This window comes from Leopardus geoffroyi, chromosome D3 (assembly GCF_018350155.1).
Source record: "Leopardus geoffroyi isolate Oge1 chromosome D3, O.geoffroyi_Oge1_pat1.0, whole genome shotgun sequence".
In the NCBI taxonomy this organism is placed as follows: domain Eukaryota; kingdom Metazoa; phylum Chordata; class Mammalia; order Carnivora; family Felidae; genus Leopardus; species Leopardus geoffroyi.
In genome coordinates this window covers 35,012,269-35,036,489 of record NC_059339.1, presented here as the reverse complement: position 1 = coordinate 35,036,489, position 24,221 = coordinate 35,012,269, and the positions used below count along the sequence as shown (strand labels likewise).

The following is a 24,221-nucleotide window of genomic DNA, read 5'->3' as shown; positions in this document are numbered from 1 at the left end:
AAGAAATGGAAATAATATGATAGTCTCAGTAGGGAAAAAGTCAAGCCTAAGGATAATAGTGACCTCAAATAACATTTAGCTATTTCTGTAAATGTCACTAGTATTTGTTACAAATATCTAAAAGTACCTTGAGAAGTATAAGAGCAAATTTCAAATGTATTTAAGTGTTTTTAATCAATTAAACTTTATTTAGCCTTTTTTTATGAAGAAGAAAAATGCTATAGTGAAAAGCTTAATATTTGAATAATTGCTTAACCTTTGTATTTCTCATTTGCCTTCCTAGTTACCCCAATAAAATTGTTTGAGTTGATAAACATTACATTTTTTTAAAGGAACTTTTGTCAGAAATAATTTGGTAAATGTTTTAAATACAAATCAAATTACTGATTAAATAGATAATTGAAGACTGAAAGATTGGAACAAAATGGAAAATAACAGTACAATGATAGCTATGGCCATTTTGACTACAAGAATTTGAAGATTTGGAGTCCAGATGATTATCTTCACTGTAAGCGTTCATCTCCTAAGAAAGGCAAAACTTTTTTTTTTTTTTTTTTAAGTTACTACCGCACTATAATCACAAGACCAGCTTGCTCTATGTAAAGCAGAAGGTTTGGGATTGCTTAGGGAAGAGAAGAGATTTCAGCCTAGTCTGCAAGTGAAATGATGTCATGGAGGTACAAGTACCTTTGCTGAGATCAGACTCACCAGCTTCATGAGAGCGGCACAGTGTTACTGCCACCGGCTGCTGAGAACCAACCACCATATAGTGGAGCAAGCCCAACGGCCACATGCAACTCAGCAACCAGAGCCAGGTTACGATCCTTCACTGGAGTAATTCCACTCTCTCATCATGGGCATTAATTAGTGTTAAGATAACTGACTCACTTTAAAGTTTACAGCATTTCCTTTTTTTAAAAAGTAGTCATCTTTGAAAAAGAACCATAGGAGAAAAGTAGCTGCATTGAGGAACGTTGCTTAATTACCTTTAGTTGATGAATCAGAAGCACAAATGATAAACCCAAGGTACACATGTATGTGTAATTCCCTTAAAGAATTTGCATTTAACCTTGGTAAAATGCAAATGGTAAGCACTATGAGATTATTATGTATAGTGCAATTTAAGTCAGGTATTAATATGCATTAAAAAATCGGGAAAAAATAGGCTGAAGAAATTATAAAGTGACATTGCACAGGAGGAAATGCAAACACATGGCAAAATGAGCCACATCAGTAATCTTAAAAATAGTGATACTATTTTATATCTTAGTGAACTTTTTTTTTTTTTTTTAAATTTTTTTTTTCAACGTTTATTTATTTTTGGGACAGAGAGAGACAGAGCATGAATGGGGGAGGGGCAGAGAGAGAGGGAGACACAGAATCGGAAACAGGCTCCAGGCTCTGAGCCATCAGCCCAGAGCCCGACGCGGGGCTCGAACTCACGGACCGCGAGATCGTGACCTGGCTGAAGTCGGACGCTTAACCGACTGCGCCACCCAGGCGCCCCTTAGTGAACTTCTAAAAAAATTTTTTTCCAAAGAGAAAAGTAATACCTGTAATGCTAGGAATTGGGAAAACAAAAGCTTGAAGAAGAAAATAAAAATCATAATTCTTCTAGCACAAGTTTAGTAGAGATAACTTTTTTGATGGATATCTCTTGTTTTTTCATACACACAAATTGATACATTGCTGTTTTCAAGTAACAACGTATACAAAAAATTTTTTTCTATGATATTAGATATCTGTAATATCAAATAATTGGAAACAACCCAAATGTCCCCTCAGAAGAATCAGTTTAAATGGTTACAAATTAATTCAGTGCAATATGCAGTCTTTAAAAGTAGTAATGAAGAAAATTAAGTTTCAGAAGAAAATGTGATCTGTTCAGTGGAAAAAAGCCATATATAAAATGGTATACACGCTGTGATTGGATCTGCTTGTTTATGTTGTTTATGTCAGTACTTTCCATGCCCTGAAGTCCTACCTAAAATCCCTGTACATCTTTCATGCCTCAGCTTTGGGGCCACTTGTTTGAGAATCCTGCTTTCTTCCTTCTTTAGTTCTTCCAAGTGCACCCTTTCACTCTAGTATCCTTTGCCTTTTTAGCAGTCATGAAGTTGTGTAACTGTTAAAGAGGCAGGACTATCTTTTTCATCTTGTCACCCCCTAGCACCTTGAACACTATGTGCCTGGTAGAACAGAATAAACATTTATTAGAGACTGATTCTTGGTGTGAAACTGAGGGTTTGTGGGATTTACAAAGGAAAAAATCCTAATTTCCAATAAAGCTAATCATCTGATGAGAAATATAAATAAGATAGTTATATATACCCGACACGGGGCCGGAACTCACTAAGCCGTGAGATTGAGACCTGGGCTGAAATCAAGATGCTTGGCTAACTGAGCCACCCAGGCGCCCCCAATATTAGTTCTTAGATATATTTGAAATAATTCTGTAGTTAATAGATTATTTTATGTTCTGATTTTTCTCACATAAAAATAATGTTTTTATGTTGGTTTAAAAAAAGGATTGTTACATACAAACCATAACGAATTAAATCCACGAAAACTACACAGACTTAAGCCCTCAAGAACAAATTATAAAGCATTAACAATAGAAAATAACACCTGTTGTATAAGTACATATTCTTATAGTACCTTAAGACCAAAATAAACACTGCTCCCAAAATAGATGTTCCTTGAAACAGTTCTGTAGTTTGGTACTATGTATTGCAATATTGGTGGCTGGAAATGGAGAGCATTTTCAACATCTATACAGCTAGTTAGAATTCTAAAAATGTTCTTTTTTATACCATGTGTCAGTATAACCATTTCATTTAGAATATTCTCACCTCATCTCCAAAACTAAGATTATGATCTCTCCAGAGCTCCTATACAGTGCTTCTGGAATTTGAATTTTTATGAGAAGGACATTTGGGAACTAGATCACTTTATATAGGAAGCTTAATGTATTAAATTCACAACTTTAATAAATATTTAGCAAAGGAAGTGTTTACAATTTTTAATCTTTTTTTTTTTTTAAGTTTATTTTGAGGGAATGCATGTGAGAGAGGGGCAGAGAGAGGGAGAGAAAAGAGCAAGCAGACTCAAATGAACTGTGAGATCATGACCTGAGCTGAAATGAAGAGTCATCTGACTCTTAACTGACTGAGTCAGCCAGGTGCCTAAGTGTTATCTGTCATTTTTTAGTAAGTTTGGTTTTCCCCCTTGGTTAGAGGCCACAGTTTTCTTTACTTTTAGTTAGGAGCCTGGGTTTTCTTTTCAGATAAAGGCCTATTGTATACAACATACATTTCAGCTAAGAAAAGATGCCCACCTAGGAAGAAGAAAAAATCTTTTTCTTACAAATGATACAATGAAATAGAATTTGGCAATGTTTTGGCTCTATTTATACAGCTTAGATTCAACTAAACTTTCATGTACTTAAAAATAATTGTAACGTTAAAAATAATGTAGAAATTGGGGCGCCTGGGTGGCTCAGTCAGTTCAGCACCCATCCACCTGTTGATCTCAGCTCGGGTTTTGATCTCAGGGTTGTGCATTTGGGCTCTGCTGGGTGTGAGGCCTACTTAAAAAATATGTAGAAATTGAGCCCATTATTACCCCCGTTGTACTAGAGTATAAGTAGTAAGTCTAAGTTACAGATAAGAAAACTAAGGGACATGGTATCTTTTTTCAAATTACATATGTATTCTATTTGTTATAATATTGATTATGTAACTGTGGAATATGTTTCCTTTTAAGATTTTCTTTAAACCAGATAGTCCTGTATCTTGTATAGACAAAACCATTCATCTTTAGGTTACTATACTTTATGAAAATCACTTGATCCCTTATGACTTTACTCATAAAAATTCTGAAACATAAAACAGGTGTGATATTTACTTAACTAAACCCTTTAAGTTAGTGGTTCTTAATCTTTTTTGCATCAGAGAATCTTACTTAGATCTTCTTTCTCTGAAAAAAAAAAAAGTACACATAATTAAAATTTTACATAACATTAGTAGCCAATGTTTCCTCTGAATTCAGTCCCCTGGATTATAAATCTCTGCTTTGTATTACACGTTTTTATATTATGTACCTTTGATATATGAATTGTGAGTTAATCGTATTGTTTGCTTTTAAAAGAATCAGGAGATCTCATTATGAAGCATATTATCTATAAAGGTTTTCTACAGTACTGTAGCAGAGTTACTACATATTTTTATTGCATCATTCTCATATGATTCTGAAATTTTCTTTCTGAATTGAAATAGTTACTATATATGCTATATTTTTCTCACAGCTTTATTTTTCTGACAATTGTCTCTTGACCAACAATAGATTTTCTTTTCTTATTCTAGATTCTGAAGAGGCTCGGTCTGTAAATCCTTCCAGTGTTGATGAAAACATTGACTCTGAGACAGAGAAAGACTCTCTCATCTGTGAAAGTAAACAGATAATTCCCAGCAAAGCACCTCTTCCATCTGCTCTTGATGAATATGAGTTCAAAGATGATGATGATGAAGAAATAAATAAAATGATTGATGACAGGCATATTCTTAGAAAAGAGCTACGGAAAGAGAATGAAGGTGAAGTAGAAAAGAATAGCTTATTTGCAAAACAGGAGAAAGCTTTCTATCCTAAATCATTTAAAAGTAAAAAACAAAAGCCATCTAGAGTTTTGTATTCAAGTTCTGAAAGTTCAGATGAAGAAATTCTTCAGAATAAAAAGGTTTCTGCTCCATCTTCTGTCCCTGAAACATCAAATTCTGATACACAAACCAAAAAGGAATATGGAGTTTCAAATGAACACAAACAGAAAGGCAAAGTTAAAAGAAAATTAAAGAATCAGAACAAAAATAAAGAGAACCAAGAGCTGAAGCAAGAAAAAGAGGGAAAAGAAAATACCAGAGTAACAAACTTGACAGTTAATACTGCACTCGATTGTTCAGAAAAGACCAGAGAAGAGGGGAATTTTAGGAAATCTTTTAGCCCAAAAGATGATACTTCGTTACATTTATTTCATATTTCCACTGGTAAATCTCCTAAACATTCTTGTGGACTAAGTGAAAAGCAGTCAACACCACTAAAACAAGAACATACTAAAACATGTTTATCACCAGGAAGTTCTGAAATGTCATTACAGCCTGATCTTATCCGGTATGATAACACAGAATCTGAATTCTTGCCAGAAAGTTCAAGTGTAAAATCTTGTAAGCATAAGGAAAAAAATAAACATCAGAAAGATTTCCACTTAGAATTTGGTGAAAAGTCAAATGCCAAAGTAAAAGATGAAGATCATAGTCCAACATTTGAAAATTCAGACTGCACACTGAAAAAAATGGATAAAGAGGGTAAAACATTAAAAAAGCATAAATTGAAACACAAAGAAAGGGAAAAAGAAAAGCATAAAAAAGAAATTGAAAGTGAAAAGGAAAAATACAAAAATAGAGATAGTGCTAAAGAGCTGCAGCGGAGTGTAGAATTTGATAGAGAATTTTGGAAAGAGAATTTTTTTAAAAGTGATGAAACTGAAGATCTGTTTTTAAATATGGAACATGAGTCCCTAACATTGGAAAAAAAATCAAAGTTGGAAAAAAACATAAAAGATGATAAATCAACCAAGGAAAAGCATGTTTCAAAAGAGAAGAATTTTAAAGAAGAACGAGAGAAGATTAAAAAGGAAAATGAAAAATCTTTTAGGGAGGAAAAAATAAAAGACTTAAAAGAAGAAAGAGAGACTGTACCCATAGATAAAGAAACAGAATTCAGTTCTTTAGGAACAAATGCCATTGAAGAATCTATAGGGTTACATTCAATGGAAAAGGAAATAGAGATTGAAAAACAAGAAAAGCATGTAAAAGAAAAGGAAAAATCAGAAAAGCGGTTTCAAACTAAAGAAAAGGATGTTGAAAGAAAAAATTCTGAAAAAGAGAAGAAGATCAAGCATGAGCATAAGTCAGAGAAAGATAAATTAGATCTTAGTGACTGTGTTGACAGAATAAAAGAAAAAGACAAGCTATATTCACATCACATAGAGAAATGCCATAAGGAAGGTGAAAAGATGAAAAATATTACCACTATTAAAAAAGCTGACGATAGAGAGAAAAGTAGAGAAAAGATGGACAGAAAACATGACAAAGAAAAACCTGAAAAAGAGAGGCATTTAGCAGAAAGCAAAGAAAAGCACTTGATGGAAAAAAAAAACAAACAATCAGACAACAGTGACTATACTAAATCAGAAAAAAGCAAAAATAAAGAAAAAGACAGGGAGGTAGATAAAAAGGAAAAATCTAGAGATAAAGAAAGTGTAAATACAACTAACTCCAAACACTTCCAGGAAGAGAAGAAGTCAAGTATGGCAGACAGTAGTAAAGCACAACATGAGAAAACTTTATCCCTTAAAGAAAAAACAAAAGATGAGCCTTTGAAAACCCCTGATGGAAAAGAAAAAGATAAAAAAGACAAAGATATAGACAGATACAAAGAACGAGATAAGCACAAAGATAAAATTCAACTAAATAGTTTATTCAAACTAAAATCTGAAGCAGATAAACCTAAACTTAAGTCATCACCAGCATCAAAAGATACTCGACCTAAAGAAAAGAGGTTAGTGAATGATGATTTAATGCAGACAAGTTTTGAACGAATGCTAAGCCTTAAAGACCTAGAAATAGAGCAGTGGCACAAAAAACATAAGGAAAAAATTAAGCAGAAAGAAAAGGAGCGGTTGAGAAATCGGAATTGTTTAGAACTTAAAGTAAAAGATAAAGAAAAAACAAAGCATGTACTAGCTGAGTCTAAAAATAAAGAACTTACTAGGTCAAAGAGTTCAGAGTTGACTGATGCTTATACCAAGGAGAAACAGTCTAAAGATGCTGTAAGTAACAGATCACAATCTGTTGATGCCAAAAATATCATGAATTTAGGGAAGTCATCTTTTGTTTCAGATAATATCTTAAACAGATCTCCTAGATCAGAAAGTGAAAAACCAGGTCTCAGCTCTAGATCTGTATCCATGATTTCGGTTGCTAGCTCAGAAGATTCCTGCCATACTACAGTGACAACCCCCAGGCCTCCAATTGAGTATGACTCTGACTTTATGTTGGAGGGTTCTGATTCCCAAATGTCCTTTTCCCAGTCACCTTTTTTGCCAATTGCCAAATCTCCTGCCCTTCATGAAAGGGAATTAGATAGCTTGGCTGAACTGCCAGAGCGGATTAAGCCACCATTTACAAGCAGACTTCCAACATCCCATCTCCGATCATCTTCTGTAGAAGATGTCAAACTAGTGATAAATGAGGGGAGACCAGCTGTAGAAGTTCGAAGGTGTAGCATGCCATCGGTCATTTGTGAACATACAAAACAATTCCAAACAGTATCAGAAGAAAACAATCAAGGTGGCTTAGCTGTGCCAAGAGATATTTGTCCTTCTCCCAAACCTGAGGTGTCCTTAAATGTGCCTGAAAGAGAACTTTCAAATATGTCTAACATACATTCCAGTTTTGCAGCGTCTCCAACTAGATCTGTAAACAGCAAATATATTTCAGCTGATATAAATGTTATCAAGAGTACTGTTCCAGTGGGCACTTTAATGGACAGTCCTGTGCATTTAGAGCCATCTAATCAGGTTGGTGTGATCCAAAATAAATCATGGGAGGTACCTGTTGATAGTAGACTGGAATCCTTAAGCACCAGTGACTTTATCTGCCCAAATTCTGGTACACCTGATCAAGATTCTTCTGTTCAAGGCTTTTGTAATTCTGAAAACAAAATATTGAAAGAACAGAACACTGATTTTTTATCCCTGCACCATACTGAACTGCCAGGAAACTCTTGTGCTCAGGATCCAGCGTCCTTTCTGCCTTCACAACAACCTTGCTCTTTCCACAGCCAATCACTTTCAGATGCTGAATCTATTTCTAAACATATGTCTATGTCATATGTTGCCAATCAAGAGCCGAGTATTTTGCAACAGAAAAACGCAGTTCAAATTATCAATTCTGTTTTAGATACTGACAATGAATCTACAAAAGAGGTGGAGAATACTTTTGTTTTAACAGATGTTCAAAAGACAGATGCCTTTGTCCCATTGTACTCTGAAAGCAGTGTTCAAGAAGCAGCACCAAATTTTGAAAAGGCTAATACTTTACCTGTATTACCATCAGAAAAAGACTTTAGTGGAAACGATGCCTCTTCCCAGCTAAATACACATTATGCGTTTGGCAAATTCATGTATAAGTCTTCCAGTGGCCATGAGGTTGAGAGTAGCACTTCTGATATTCAGGTTATTTCACATGAGAAAGAAAACAAACTGGAGAGTTTGGTCTTAACTCATTTGAATGATAAATGTGATTCTGATTTGTGTGAAATGAGTGCCGCGATCCCAAAAGGGAACCTAAATGAACAAGATAATCCAAAACATTGTCCTGAAGGTGAAAAGTGTTTGCTTTCCATTGAAGATGAAGAATCACAACAAAGCACTTTATCAAGTCTGGAAAACCATTTGCAACAGTCAGCTCAACCAGAGATGCATAAATATGGTCAATTAGGTAAAGTAGAATTAGAAGAAAATGCTGAAGATGATAAGACCGAAAACCAAATCCCTCAAAGGATAACTAGAAACAAAGCGAATACAGTGGCAAATCAAAGCAAACAGATTCTTGCTAGCTGTACGCTCCTATCAGAAAAAGACAGCGACTCTTCATCTCCTAGAGGAAGAATAAGATTAACTGAAGAAGATGATCCTCAAATTCACCACCCACGGAAAAGGAAAGTATCCCGTGTACCTCAGCCTGTGCAAGTGAGTCCCTCTTTACTACAAGCAAAAGAGAAAACTCAGCAGTCTCTGGCAGCCATCGTAGATTCTCTGAAACTAGATGAGATTCAGCCATACAGTTCAGAGCGAGCAAATCCATATTTCGAATACTTGCATATAAGGAAAAAAATTGAAGAAAAGCGTAAATTGTTGTGTAGTGTTATTCCTCAAGCACCTCAGTATTATGATGAATATGTGACATTTAATGGCTCATACCTCCTGGATGGAAACCCCTTAAGCAAGATTTGCATTCCCACAGTAAGTAACATCACTAAATATGCATCTTCAGTGCTGTCAATAGAAATATAATGCAAGTCACTTCTGTAGTTTTAATTTTTCTAGTAGCCACATTTTAGAAGGGAAAAAGAAACAGGTAAAATTAATTTTAACATTTTACTTAACCTAGTATATTCAGAATACTATTTCAAAATATATCAGCATCTGGCTGGCTCACCTGGTGGAGCCAGGTGAGTTTGAGCCCCACGTTGGGTATAGAGATTACTTAAATAAATCCTTAAAACAAACAAAAATATATAATGTAGAAAAATTATTAATGAACAAGACATTCTGTATTTTTTTTGTACTAGGTATTTGAAATCTGCTGTACTTCTAGTACATCTCAGTTCAACCTAAATGGGGCTAACATTTCAGTAAGTGTTCAATAGCCGTGTGTAGCTGTTGACTACCTTCATGATCAGCACTGGTCTACGGTATTTTCTTTTTCCTTACCTGCTTTTTCTTTTGTCCCAAAGGAGGTATGCTTCTCTGTCTTTGAAGGGTAATTCATTTCCATGTGCTCTTGATCCCATTCTCTTCAGGCCTCTCTGGAACTTTCCTCTATTGAGACACTATTTACTGGTGTGATTTTAATTACCTCTCTCCACTGGCCTTTATCCGCCCACTCCAAACATATTTGGGTCTCCTTCATGTTGGAGAAAAGAGTTATCCCATAACTATGCCAGTTTGTCAAGCTGTCCCTGTCTCTTTCACCACCTGATATTTTCTCTGTATCACTTCCTGTTCATCTCTTAAACCTTCTGTACTGTCACAGATCACCAGTGAGCTTATAATGCCAGATTTGTTGGCCTGTTTTTCTTTCTACTTGATCTTCGTCACATTTGACATTGTGACCATCTTGTTCATGAGATTTTCCTCTGCTTGTTTTTATGACGGTGCTCTCTTCTGGTTCCCTTGCTTCAATCTTTTATGCTCTCCTTTAATGACTTTTCTACCCATCCTTTAAGCATCAGAGTTCTCTAGGAATCAATTCTTCAGTCAACTTTTTGTCATTATGGTCTTACCTATTCCTGTTGTTTTCAGCAGTCTTCCATGTGCCAGTTAGCCCCCAAATTCTTACCTAGTCATGTCCTCTCTGTTGACCTCCAGAATCAGATGTAGGTGCCTCCAGGCAGCATACCTGTCATAGGTTCAGTTCCACAGGAAGCAGACCCTAAACTATCCACAAGAGGCTTATTGGTGAGTGCTGCCAGGAAAAATGTGAGTACATGTGTGAAGGAACCAGAATTCGGCAGAGTGAGAAGTTGAACTGAAATGTAGCTGCAGCGCTCATTTCAGCTGAGCCCACAGAAGGTCTGGAATGGGGTGGCCCTTCTGACAGGTAGCTCGCACCCAGCAAGGGCACGAGGCCTAGCACATGCCAACTGTCTTCCCTTCCAGTTTTCCTGCTGCCAGTTCCTAGAGAGGAACTCCAGTGAGAGCTGCCAGCCTCCGATATTCCTAGGACCTGGAGGCTGAGTGCCTCATTCCTGAAAGAGGAATCTAACTGTGTGCCAAGCATCTGTTCCAAACTCAGACTCCCCCAGACCAAAAGAAATGATTTCTCTCTCACGTGCTCAGAAACCACTTTTTTTTTTTTTATTAGTGATGACAGCAGAGTAGTATCCTATCAGTTACCAAATTCTAAGCATTCTACTTTAGAACTCTCTCTAGAATCTGTCTCCTCTACCACTGCCTTGCTTTAGGGCCCTCATCATTATCTCTCACTTAGAACATTACAGCCACTCTTTCACTTCTTTTTTTCCCCTACTCTCTTTCTGCAGAAGCATTCTCTTTTGTTGTTAAACTTGTATCCTTTTAAAAACAATAAAGGGGTGCCTGGCTGGCCCAGTTGGAAGAGCATGCGACTCTTGATATCAGGGTCCTGAGTTTGAGCCCTACGTTGGGTGTAAAGATGACCTAAATAAGTAAAACTTAAAAACAGCAACAACAATAAAAAACCGTTTCTCTACTTAAATATCTTAGCTGTGATTAGCTGGCTTCCCATTGCCTACAGCTTAAAATCCACATATAGTCATGGCATAACCTTATTCATTTTGTAATCTGACCCCAGTCTACCCCTCCAGCTTCATTTTCTCACTGCTTCCAAACTCACCCAATAATTCAGCCATATTTAATTCACTCTTGAATGGAAATCTCTTGTTCATTACTTCTGCTTAGTACTGTTCCTTCTACCTGAAATAATTGTTCTCCCCAGGCCTCCTTTTCTATCTTCTTCCGTGCCTTTGTTCCGGCCGTGTTGTCACCTCTGTGCAAAATCTTGTCAAAGCAGAACTGTTTATATCTTTCTCATACCTCCCACATGATATCATAGTTAACTGTTTACATGTCTGCCTGTAATCTGATTAAGGGCTAGGACACTATTTATCTTGTAGAATGGATCCCAAATTTATCTTCAGCTGTGAATACATAGTGATGTCCATAACTGTGTTTCTAGCTGCTTGTGAACATCACCTGACTGTACCACAATATCCATAAAATCATTAGGTCCCACACTAAGCCCATTTATCTTACCGCAGAAGTGCTCTTTTTGTCCTCTCCGATTTACTTATTATCGTTACCTGCTCTCTCATTTCCCAGACTGGCAACCCAAAATTCAACCTCCACGTCAATCACTAAGTCATGTTGATTCATCTTACTTCCTCTCCCCTTCTGTTTCTTACTACTGCTGTGTGAGGACCACATTAGCTCCATACACTGTTCACTCACATACGTGAATATTGCATAATTAAATATTCAGAATATTACATAATCAAGTAATTCATAACCAAATGCTAAGCATTGTGCTAACTAGATCTCAGAAATCAAAATGGGCACCTGGGTGGCTCAGTCGGTTGAGCATCTGACTTGATTTCAGCTCAAGTCATGATCCCTGAGTTGTCCCACATTGGGCTCCATCATGGAGCCTGCTTACTTTTCTGTCTCCCATTTGATCCTCTCCCCCACTCGCGCTCTCTCTCTCTTTCTCTCTCTCAAAATAAAAAACATAAGGGTGCCTGGGTGGCTCAGTCAGTTGAACATCCAACTTCAGCTCAGGTCACAATCTCACCATTCGTGGGTTCGAGCCCTGCATTGGGCTCTGTGCTGACAGCTGGAGCCTGGAGCCTGCCTCGGATTCTGTGTCTCCCTCTCTCTCTGCCCCTCTGCTGCTCATGCTCTGTCTCTCTCAAAAGTAAATAAAAAAAAAAAAAAATTTTTTTTAAAGAAATAAAAAGAAAACAAAACAGGCATTCTGAAGAGTTGTCATGGATTCTAGTCTAATCTCTTCTGTCCATCTAGCTTTCTTACTGTCTAGGTACCTTATATATAACTCAGATCTGATTATGTGACCACCTGGCTATAAACATCTTTAGAGACTCTTAATGTTCTGTAAACCAAAATCCCCATCATTGTCTACAGGTCTTCCCATACCTTTCTAGGCTTTTCTAGGTAGTTATACCCTACTGTACATGATGCTTCCCCAGGCTATTTTATACTGTTTCACATCATGCCTTTGCATGCCTTTGCATGGCTTTTCAAAGCCCAGTTCAGAGAAGAACAAAAAGTTAGAGACAAGGTGGTTCTTTAGTCCCACATCCATAGAATTTACCTGATGCTAGTGCTCTTTAAATCTTGAAAGACAAGAGATTTTTATATTACTCTACTACTAATAAGCAGTAATAGTAGATTTAAAAAAATAGAATTGTAAATTTGTCATTCTTTCAAATTTTCTCAGTAAGATAATTTGTTAATAACTCAATATAAAGCTAATCATTTTGTTTCCTTTGTTTCCCCTTAAAGAGTAAAAAATTTTAACTGAAGTATGTTGTATCATAGGCTTGAAATACAGGTAAAAACATAAAGAACCTATTTAAATTTTTTTTTTTTTCAAAGTTTATTTTATTTTTGGGACAGAGAGAGACAGAGTATGAACAGGGGAGGGGCAGAGAGAGAGGGAGACACAGAATCGGAAACAGGCTCCAGGCTCTGAGCCATCAGCCCAGAGCCCGACGCGGGGCTCGAACTCACGGACCGCGAGATCGTGACCTGGCTGAAGTCGGACGCTTAACCGACTGCGCCACCCAGGCGCCCCATAAAGAACCTATTTAAATTAAACTTTGTACAGACTGTTTCACGAAAAACAGTTCTAATCCATGTCAAGGTGCCTTTTCAGTGCTGCCTGTTGAGAGATATATATGTATATTTGTATATATATTATGTGTGCATTTGATTATGATCACCTTTTCTTACTCCTTCAAAGATGATGTAATACAAGTTTCTCTTGTAGCAGTACTGGGGATACAGCTTTGATTAAATCAAAATTTAGTTATAGCAAATGTTTCAAAAAGTACTATAAATAGAGCTGAAAATTTTTTCTGAGTGTAGTAGGTAATTTTTGTTTGTTTTTAATGAGAGTTATTAAAGAAACACAGCACGGTATAGTAGAAAGAGCAGGAGATTTCTAAGTACTGTACATAAGTTTGTCTGGGTTTTGCTACAAACCAGCTGTGTGATCTTGAATAATTCCTTCACTTCTCTGATTCTTAGTTTTCACATCTGTAAAACAATAATACCTACCCTACCTCAAAGCAGGTTGAAATAGTATATGCCATAACCCATTAAAAATTTTAAAACAGTATACAGATTTAAGAGGTTACCTTTATTTTATCCATCTCAAAATAACTTTAAGGTTCATATTTACTAGAGTTAATATGCAAACCCCCCACCTCTTGTTCATAAAAAGCTACTTTTGAGTTTATTGGACTGAAACTCATTTGTTCAAAACTTAGTCCTAAAAAGTAAATCCCAGAATAACAAAGATCACTTTTACATACGTTATTTTTAGTACCTTCCAATATGATTTTATCCATTTGTTTCCTCTGTCAGCTAATTGCCATCTTATTGAATTAATCTCTACATTTATGTGATCTGTTTATAGAACCTGTTAGAAATGTAGTGAAACATCTCCAAAGTCAATTTAAGTGTTTGTTCTTCTATCAGGTATTTTTCTCATAATCTAACCGGAATGTTGCTGTTTCTCCAGAGGAAATGAAACGAAGAAAAGTGAAACCTTAGGTCAGGTTCCCAAAAGGCAAATGAACAGAGCGAGAATAAAAGAAAAAGACTTGTCACATCATGGTATCCACTGTGGTCACTAGTACCGACACAGAGTCCCTACAGCAGGGGCATGAAGAGCATCCCTGGGAAGCTATCAAGAGATTTTTTTATTCTAGAGACTCCTGGGACTCACAGATCTTAAAAGACAAAATCCCCAAGCTTGATTTACTTAAAGATAGATGAGGGAAACAGCAAAAGGAAAGTTTCCTCAGAAAGTCTCCATATATTCCTTTGGTGATTTTACCATTTCTCTGTACGTTGCTAGATGTTGGAAATTTCCAAATTTATGTGTTCTGCCCAAACCTCTCTCCTCAGCTTCTTTTTTGCTAACTGGCTAGCTCCACTTGGATGTCCGTGAGCTCCACAAACTTAACATGTCAGCACTGAATTTATCCAAAACCCTTATTTCTCTTTCCTCTTTTCTCCTCCTGGGGTATCTCCTACCAGCAATCTGGCCCCCTCATGCTGGAGGACCCACAAGTGGTCATTAGCTGCTCCCTCTCTTATCCTTAATCATTATTTTTAGACCCCATCCCTTCCACTCCCTCCTTCTCATACCAGTGTCACAGTGATTTGTTTTCTTAATTTCTTGTCCTCCTAATATCTATTCTGCAGACACAGCAGTGAGCTGTAAGATCTTTCAATGATTCCCCACCACATACAAAATTTACACTGTTATACATACTGTCTGTTCCACAGCATGTTAATTAAATACATGGCGGGTGGGTGGGGGGGGCAGGCTGGGGCAAGGTAGGGAGAGCTCATGGTCAAATAAGTTTGGGAAATGGGGCACCTGGGTTGCTCAGTCGATTGAGTGCCCGACTTCAGCTCAGGTCATGATCTCACGGTTCGTGGGTTCCAGCCCCGCGTCATGCTCTGTGCTGACAGTTCAGATCCCGGAGCCTGCTTCAGATTCTGGGTCTTCCTCTCTTTCTGCCCCTCCCCTGCTCACACTCTGCCAACCTCTCTCTCAAAAAATAAACATTAAAAAAAATTTTTTTAATAAAATTTAAAAAAAGTTTGGGAAATGAAGCACCATTAGTCTAAAAATAGGTTTCTTCATTTCTGAACTTCTCAGAACCATTAAATTTAACTTGATTGTGAGACACCTGAGTGAGTATATATGTACAATATTTCTCAAACCCACTTGTTCTTAGAACCATTTCTCACAAGTCATGTTTGTGGGCTCCGTGTTCTGTGGAACCCACAGAACAGCTATTTAAGAATAGCTATTTAAGAATAGCTGGTTAAAAAAAAAAAAAAAAAAAACTGGTTTACAGAACGCTAATGACTTTGCCCCTGCTGATCCTCATGTCCCACCATTCCTTCCCTCAAAGTTGGCATCCCAGGAATTCAACTTGTAGTTGGCTCCTGACACCCTACTATCTCTTTGTTTCATGAACTTGATTATGCTATCTTTTCTTCTGGGAATTACCCTCCCCTCTTCTTTCTCTTCTTTTTTCCCCCCACAACTCCTTTCTCTTAACTCTTGATTCTGGCTCTTCCTTTAAGATGCAGCCTCAGGCATTAAGCCTCTCCAAGAAGCTTTCTCTGACACCCCAGGTTCAAAGGAGTAGATACTCTTCCTTTGGGTGATATAAAGGAGGCCTTTATGGTTTTGGAAAACTTTAAAACCATAGCACTAAACTTTACTGTTACTCTTGTTAAATTTAAAGATGGTTAGAAGACACAGAAATCAAACAGATGTATCATTGCAGTTAGAGGCATGAAAAATAATCCACCGCAATAAGTTATCTGTCCTATAGAATTTTCCACCACAGTGATTCAACTGAGTGAATCCTTGTGATAGGATTTAACTTTTTTTTTTGGACCCCCATAATTCCTGTAAATTGTTCACTGATGATAGAGTCCCAGTTAGATACAAGTTTGATTCTTTGTCTAGAGCTTTCTGTATATGGTGTTATATAATTCCTTAAGCACCACATCAGGAAGCACATAGAATCTGTTTGTCCCACCTTCTGAAGAGTCAGAAGAGTCAACTAGGTTCCCACATGCTACCAAAACATACTGAGATACCTTGCTTTGCCCCAATATGCTGACAGTAGTTACAAGCTAGTCAGGGGTGGGAGGAGGAATATAGATATTCCAAAGGGTAGAGGGAGAATATTAAAAGGATCACAGATGTCTCATAACAGTATTGCACATGCGTAGATGGAGTTGGCTTCCTTAGCTGCCAGCTTCTACCAGAAAGCAGTCCACTTTAATAGTCAAATTAGAGATGAGCCAACCGCAGGATTTTTGAGTATGGATGGACAAAGAGGGTTTATCACATGCAAATAAAGAAGTTATCTATTAGAAGATAATTCCTTCTTTTTTAAAAAGTCTTAATTCAGTAAATGTAAAGCGCAGCACTTTAGCATTTGATTTTTACATGTCAACAAAGAGACTTACCATACTGAGACTTAGACTGCTGTAATGTTTACGACTATTTGCTTGGTATTTTTCTGTTTCTGTGACCATCCGCGTGCGCATCCCCCCCCCCCCCCCCCCCCCATATGTGAGCTGGCACTTATTAATGCTCTAAAATGTGTCTCTGTAGTCAGGAACTTCCTTAGTCCTTCTAATTTGCTCTTTGAAATTTGCTATTGCCTCTGAATTAAAACATCTGAATTAACCAGTAAGTTCTGCTGTGTTTCAGACCATTGATTGGGAAGTAACAACCAGTTGGATAATCGTTACTGTATTATCTAATTCAGAGAACATCAAAACTTATGTTTTCATTAAGTGATACACTAAGAAGTTTAATTTTATAAGAATAGCCCATTGTTGTAAACCAAACCTAATATTTTTAACTATATATTTTTTTAAAAATTAGATTACACCACCACCTTCACTGTCAGATCCACTTAAAGAGCTTTTTCGGCAACAGGAAGTTGTAAGGATGAAACTACGTTTGCAACACAGTATTGAAAGGGTAAGAAATGTTTACATTTATGCTAAAAATAACATTTATATTAAAAATATTTTGGGGCGCCTGGGTGGCGCAGTCGGTTAGGCGTCCGACTTCAGCCAGGTCACGATCTTGCGGTCCATGAGTTCGAGCCCCGCGTCGGGCTCTGGGCTGATGGCTCAGAGCCTGGAGCCTGTTTCCGATTCTGTGTCTCCCTCTCTCTCTGCCCCTCCCCTGTTCATGCTCTGTCTCTCTCTGTCCCAAAAATAAATGTTGAAAAAAAAAATTTTTTTTTTAAATATTTTAACAATAGATTATAACGACCTATATTATATATATACATACATACACATACACGAAACACACACACACAATTTTCTTAGATTTTCCTTATTTAGAACCATTTTGGGAAATGGTTTGATTTTGTTGTCTTGTTCCTGTGCAGTTAGATGGAGAATTTTTAAACCTGTTTTAGGGTAGCTGCCCCTATGTTATGGTTCATGTTGAGTGTATTTTTGATGTATAAAAATCTCTTAATAATTTCTTGTTATCATTTGTTGAACTAAAGCAGTGAATTCCTAGTTAGACAGTTGGATTTCCAAGTTTTAGAATTGTTGCTTGATACCAGCTCCTTTAGTGCAGAATACTTACAAAGCTGTGCTTAGTGTTCCTTATAGGTCTCCTTTCATATTCTAGTTTCTGGTGGTTAGTCTGGGCATGGAATGACATGAAAAAGGCCGCTTATTTAGAGAAATCATGAAAGTCATTTCACTTAGATTGACAAAAATATAATACCTTCTTAATCTTTTGGGAGGGTCAAGGATTCTGGAACTTAATATGAGCTGTGATCCTTCAAAGAGATAAATACATACTCATCCAAACAAAAGCATGCAATTTCTTTAATTCATACATTGATTCCCTAGGGCTCGGGTTTTTAACTTTTTTTGTGTCCTGGGACCTCTGTAACAATCTGGTAAATATAAACCTTTTCTCAGAATTATGTTTTTAAATTAATAAACTTACAGCATTACAAGCAACAGTAAATGAAAGAAGCACTGATACAGATCTTACAACATTGTGCATGTCAATGAGTGGTTTGTTCTCAATAAGAAGTTAGGTCGTATAACATGTCAATAGCTATTTCAACCACCAGGCATGTTTCAAGCCAGTTGATAACATATTTTTATCTGTGCATCTATCCATGCTATGAAAGCCATGCTGCCTTACAGACAGTTACGAATTCTCATTTGAACAGTACAATTTTCCAAACTTTAACAAAGAGTAAAAATGACTCCCATCTGTTCATATGTTGACCAACAAACAATTTAGAATTGCAGAGTACTAGAAAGCAATTTAAAATGCCTGACCAACGTGACAGCAAACAGTGATACCATTTGGGGGCAATACCTGCAACAGTTAAGAATTGAAAATCCTTGTGATTTCTGTGGATGGCAAAGTTGCAGATACTTCTGATATTACTGTGGTTTGTGGCCCATGTTCATAATTGAAAAAAATGCCAGTTGGCAGTTGGTAAAAACAAAGATCTGATTTTTCCCGTTCCATGTTCACTTTGAGACATACATGACCCATGCTCCAAAGACATTGTTTGAGAAGCTGTGTTGCAGAAGTTCAAGGACACAACATTAAGTGGACTATTTAGGCTGTCATTCACACAGTATATCTCTGTGAAGTATTTTAGCAGAAGGAGTCTGACTTCAAATAATCTATTTCTTGGGGCACCTGGATGACTCAGTCGGTTAAGCATCTGACTTCGGCTCAGGTGATGATCTCATGGTTTGTGAGTTTGAGCCCCACATTGGGCTCTCTGTATCAGCACAGAGCCAACTTTGAATCCTCTGTCCCCTTTTCTCTCTGCCCACCCCCCCCCACTCATTCTCTCTCAAAATAAATAAACTTAAAAAAAATAATAATGTATTTCCAGACAGTGTTAAGGGATTTTTAGTTATTGCTCTTAATCTCTGTACAACTGCAACCAGTTTTTTAGAAAACTTTTCTTCCAGCTATTTTTTCTTAGTATCTGGTTTTTTGGTTTTTTTTTTTTTTTTGGATATTTTATCACTTAAAGTCCCACCTTAAACTTGTAGTTAAATTAATCCTAAGTGTTAGACTTACCTCTTCTCTTTTGTGTATCATTTGTCACATCAGAATTTAAAAGAGATTAAATAGGACTGTGTTTCTTTGTCTTTTCACTAAATTATAAATACAGCAAAACTGTACAGCAATACATATGTGGATATAAGGCCTGCATGCTCCAGTAGGGGAAGGATAAAGTTCTTGTCAAGTTGAGGGAGAATGGGGAACATGGTCGGGAACAAGACCAGCCACACCCTGAATATTCTCTTAGCCTAGCCTGCCAGACAAAACCCACAAAATGGTAGACATCTTCTAACTGGAGAATTCCTGGACTCATTACCTCTGTCTTTGAAGTTCCAGCCGTCCACAGTTCCCAGAGTTGTCCTCGTTGATGTTTAAGCCAAAAAAGACCGTTACCACCAGATGGCACAACTCTATAAACCAGTATCATGATGGGTTGAGATCTGTAGCTACACCCTAGGAATTCCCAGTCTGCTAAATGCAGAAGATCGCCCACATCATTTCATTAACTTTATGATAGGGTGACTCTGCATATTACATAATTGGAGGTTTTGCACCCCACTTAACACATTTGAAGGCAGGATTGCATTGTCATTGCTAGAGGTTTAAAATTAGCATCAAAGTACAGTGTTTCTGTGAAAATATTCATTATAAAACAAGCTGCTACCACAACGGCACACCACTTCACACCCATCAGAAAGGCTATAATTAAAAGATAATAACGAGTGTTGGCAAGGATGTGAAAAATTGGAACCCTCACACACTGCTGGTGGAAATGTAAAATGATACAGCTGCTGTAAGAACAATTCGGCAGTTTCTGTCCAGGTTAAACATAGAACTGCCATATGACCTAGTAGCTCCACTTGTTAATTACCTAAAGAAACAGAAACTATGCATCCAAACAAAAACTTGGAGGATGAATGTTCATGGCAGCATTATTCATGACAGCACGAAAGTAGGAACAACCCAAAAGACCATCAGCTGATGAACGGATAAATAAAACGTGGTGTGTTTGTGTATGGGAATATTATTTGGCCATAAGAAGGGATGAAGTACTGATGCTGCACACAGATGAACCTTGAAAACATGTGACATGAAAGAAGCCATTCATAAAATACCACATATTATATGGATCCGTTTGTAAGAAATGTTCAGAGTAGGTAAGTCCACAGCAACAAAAAGTAGTGTAGCGGTTGCCAGGGGAAGAGGAGGAATGGGCCACGACTAGTGATGGGTATGAAGTTTCTTTTGGGTGTGATGAAAATGTTCTGAAACTAGTGGTGATGGTTGAACATCTTGGTGAATATACAAAAAGCCACCATTGTACATCTTAAAAGATAATTTTTAAGAAGAGACTGCCACATTTGGTAAGAGCATTTACTTAATACTTTTAGAACACTTGGAATTCTCAAATCTCAAGCTTTCTGTAAGAAAAAACTACTCTGAGATTCAGGTTCTGTGGTACGTTTTAAGTGATTTTATCTTATTTGAAAAGCAAGTGATTGAAGAATTGTTTTTTTTCCATTCTTGGTTCAACTAGGAAAAACTTATTGTATCCAATGAACAGGAAGTTCTGCGAGTTCATTACAGAGCTGCAAGAACATTGGCAAATCAAACACTGCCATTTAGCGCGTGCACTGTTTTACTGGATGCAGAAGTATACAGTGTCCCACTGGACGCTCAGGTAAAGTGCCAATGATACAGTTAAAATTTTCCTAAGTACAGTGTGTTTTTGTCATCTGTTTCCATAAAAGAAACTTGAATTCAGCAATCAATAAAACTCAAAGGAGAAAAACACCTCTTAGAGAATAAAGCACTTCCAGATCACCTGATCCTCTTTTTTCCACAATCCTCTAAACATTAGCGTTATCTTACAAAAGCAGATATTTATAAAACCAATACATGTTTGGAATAGTCCCTTGAACATAACTTGTAATTTGTTTCTAAAAAGCCTTTTTTTTTTTTTTTAACGTTTATTCATTTTTGAGACTGAGACAGAGCATGAATGGGGGAAGGTCAGAAAAAGAGGGAGACACGGAATCCGAAACAGGCCCCAGGCTCCGAGCTGTCAGCACAGAGCCCGACGCAGGGCTCGAACTCACGGACCGCGAGATCATGACCTGAGCCGAAGTCAGACGCCCAACCAACTGAGCCACCCAGGCGCCCCTGTAATTTGTTTCTAAAGTGGATGTTTACACCTTCAAGCAACTGGAAAACTACTACAGGCGTATTAAATTTCTAGATGGCTAAAATAGGGCCAGGCTTTTTGTCTTGATCTTGGATATTGCTGGAATAAATATAGTTGTGAAGAAAACTGTAGCTATGTCTTGGATAAAGTTTAATGCTACATATAAATTATACGAATTTAGAACCAGACATTTCAGTGGTCAGAATTTTTGTGCCTCGCAAACCAGAATGAAATTCATAGGTCATAAGAGAGAATATAATGATGAAAATAGGGAGTGTAAGCACAGTCAGTGAAAGATTATTATAAAAAATACTAGGAAATGCTGTTTTAGGTCAGACAGTCTAGAAATACAAATGATACAGGGTATATTCCAGAGAAAATTACCTAGTTCTCTCTGGGCTTTTTCTCATCTGTTTAAAAAAAAAAAAAAAAAAAACTAGATCAGTAGATTTCAGACTTTCTTAAAATCACCAACCATTTTTATCCAAATGAAAGTATTCAGATATTTGAAAAAGTTATTAAGAATTAATTGGATCTTGGGGCGCCTGGGTGCCTCATTTGGTTGAGTATCTTGACTTCGGCTCAGGTCATGATCTCGCCCTCTGTGAGTTCTGGCCCTGCGTCGGGCTGTGTGCGGACAGCGCAGAGACCGGAGCCTGTTTCAGATTCTGTGTCCCCCTCTCTCTGCCCCTACCCCGCTCATGCTCTGTCTCTGAAAAATGAATAAACCTTAAAAAAAAATTAAGAAGGGGCGCCTGGGTGGCGCAGTCGGTTAAGCGTCCGACTTCAGCCAGGTCACGATCTCGCAGTCCGTGAGTTCGAGCCCCGCGTCAGGCTCTGGGCTGATGGCTCAGAGCCTGGAGCCTGTTTCCGATTCTGTGTCTCCCTCTCTCTCTGCCCCTCCCCCGTTCATGCTCTGTCTCTCCCTGTCCCAAAAATAAATAAACTTTGAAAAAAAAAAAAAGAAAAAAAAAAGAATAATTGGATCTTAAGAAAGAACTATTTGACTCTAAGGAAATAAACACTGGAAATGCCACTGAGGGACTTTACATAATACAGCTTTAAAGAATTTAAACAGAAGAATGAGTGATTTTTAATAACTGAAATGAACAGTTTAATTGTGTTACTAAAGGCTGGACTAGACCATGTAATATTTTGAGGTCTTTTTTTTTTTTTTTTAACGTTTATTTATTTTTGAGAGAGACAGAGACAGAATGCGAGCGGGTTAGGGGTAGAGAGAGAGGGAGACACAGAATCCGAAGCAGTCTTTTAAAGTTGCGTGCAATTATAGAGTAATGAAATTAATTTTAGGACAATGTAAATCAAGCTACAAGGAAAGTCTTTAAGATTTCTAGTTCAGAATGGTTGAGTAAACATACCTGTTTATTTTTTATTTCTCCCAAAACTTATTGAAATAACAAAAGACATGTCAAAATAAAAACTAATCCATAGCACAACTGGAAATCGAGATGGAAGGCCACAGGATCAGAACACGATGACATTTCTGATAAAATGACAGATGAGAGGGGCACCTGGTTGGCTCAGTCAGTTAAGCATCCAACTCTTGATTTCAGCTCAGGTCCTGATCTCGAGGTTCATGGAATTGAGCCCAATGTCAGGGCTCTGTGCTGACAGTGCAGAACCTGCCTGGGTTTCTCCCTCCCTCCCTCCCCCCACTCCCTCTCTCTCTCTCTCTCTCTCTCTCTCTCTCTCTGCCCCTCCCCCATTCATGTACACTTTCAAAATGAGTAAACATTTTTTAAAATGTTTAAAAAAAGGTACTCCTTCCCGTTTTACAGAATAGAAAATTGAGAGTACGTAAATAGTTCAAGATCACACAGTAAGACACAAAGCTGACATTTGAATACAGCCTCTCTTAATTCCAAAACTAGTGTTCTTAAGAGTTGATCCAGAATTTCTTTATGGTCGCTCCAAAATATTGGTCCTGGAAAAAATGTTGGCCTCAAAGTCCTGTCTCCTACCTTAGCACTCTTTCTCCCTACATATGGTAAACATTAGCATTAAAAGAAAATAGGAAATCAAGTATACTTGAATAAGAATGTCATAGGTGTGGTACTTAATATAAGATGCCTTTTTTGAGAATCATCTTTGACTCACAAGGCAATAGAATTCTATTTAACAACTAAACTCAGCTTCCTAGAAATTCTGGTAATAATCTGTCTATTCAATATGGAACTAAAGGCTTTATCAAACTTTTTAAATATCCAAATTATATTATTATCCTTTTTCAAAATCTGTTTCCATCCTTCCATCACACCATAGAATGATAGGATGGCATATAGGTTTTAAAGTGGGTTATTGGGTAGTATTAACTACTTACATTCTTTTTCAGTCTGATGACAGTAAAACTTCTGTGAGGGATCGCTTTAACGCAAGACAGTTCATGTCTTGGTTGCAAGATGTGGATGATAAATTTGACAAATTAAAGGTACGTATGTTTAGAAATTCAGTTTAAATGGATGCTTCCCCCTTATATGGAAATTGCAGCTCTGTTAGAGAGGAGTGACTAGGAAAGGAGATAGCAATTAGGCATCCTCATGCCAGCTACAGTCAGAAGGTAAAGGAAAATAAAGACCACAAGTCCCCTTTTCAGGACCAGTGTAGTAAAAAACGAAACTGTCACAGAAGCAGTTTCTAAGGGGCATCTTCATGCTTACTGTCCAAAATACAAGTCTGGTTATAGTTGTAACGTGAAAGAATGGGAGAGCGATAAGAGAAAGGATACATCCTGCAAAGTAAATTCATAAAGAAAATTATTTGGTTTGAGATTT

At 37.2% G+C, this 24,221-nt stretch overlaps 1 protein-coding gene across 6 annotated transcripts in view; it reads left to right on the top strand.

Moving 5' to 3' along the window:
• The window catches only part of ANKRD12 (ankyrin repeat domain 12), a 129,864-nt gene that overhangs the window by 100,831 nt on the left and 4,812 nt on the right, over window positions 1-24,221 (top strand). For all 6 annotated transcript variants that reach the window (XM_045457069.1, XM_045457065.1, XM_045457067.1 and 3 more), the window contains 4 exons: window positions 4,365-9,079; window positions 17,052-17,150; window positions 20,782-20,925; window positions 23,783-23,878. In XM_045457069.1, coding sequence (XP_045313025.1) covers window positions 4,365-9,079; window positions 17,052-17,150; window positions 20,782-20,925; window positions 23,783-23,878 — 5,054 coding nt within the window. The remainder of the gene's footprint in view (window positions 1-4,364; window positions 9,080-17,051; window positions 17,151-20,781; window positions 20,926-23,782; window positions 23,879-24,221) is intronic.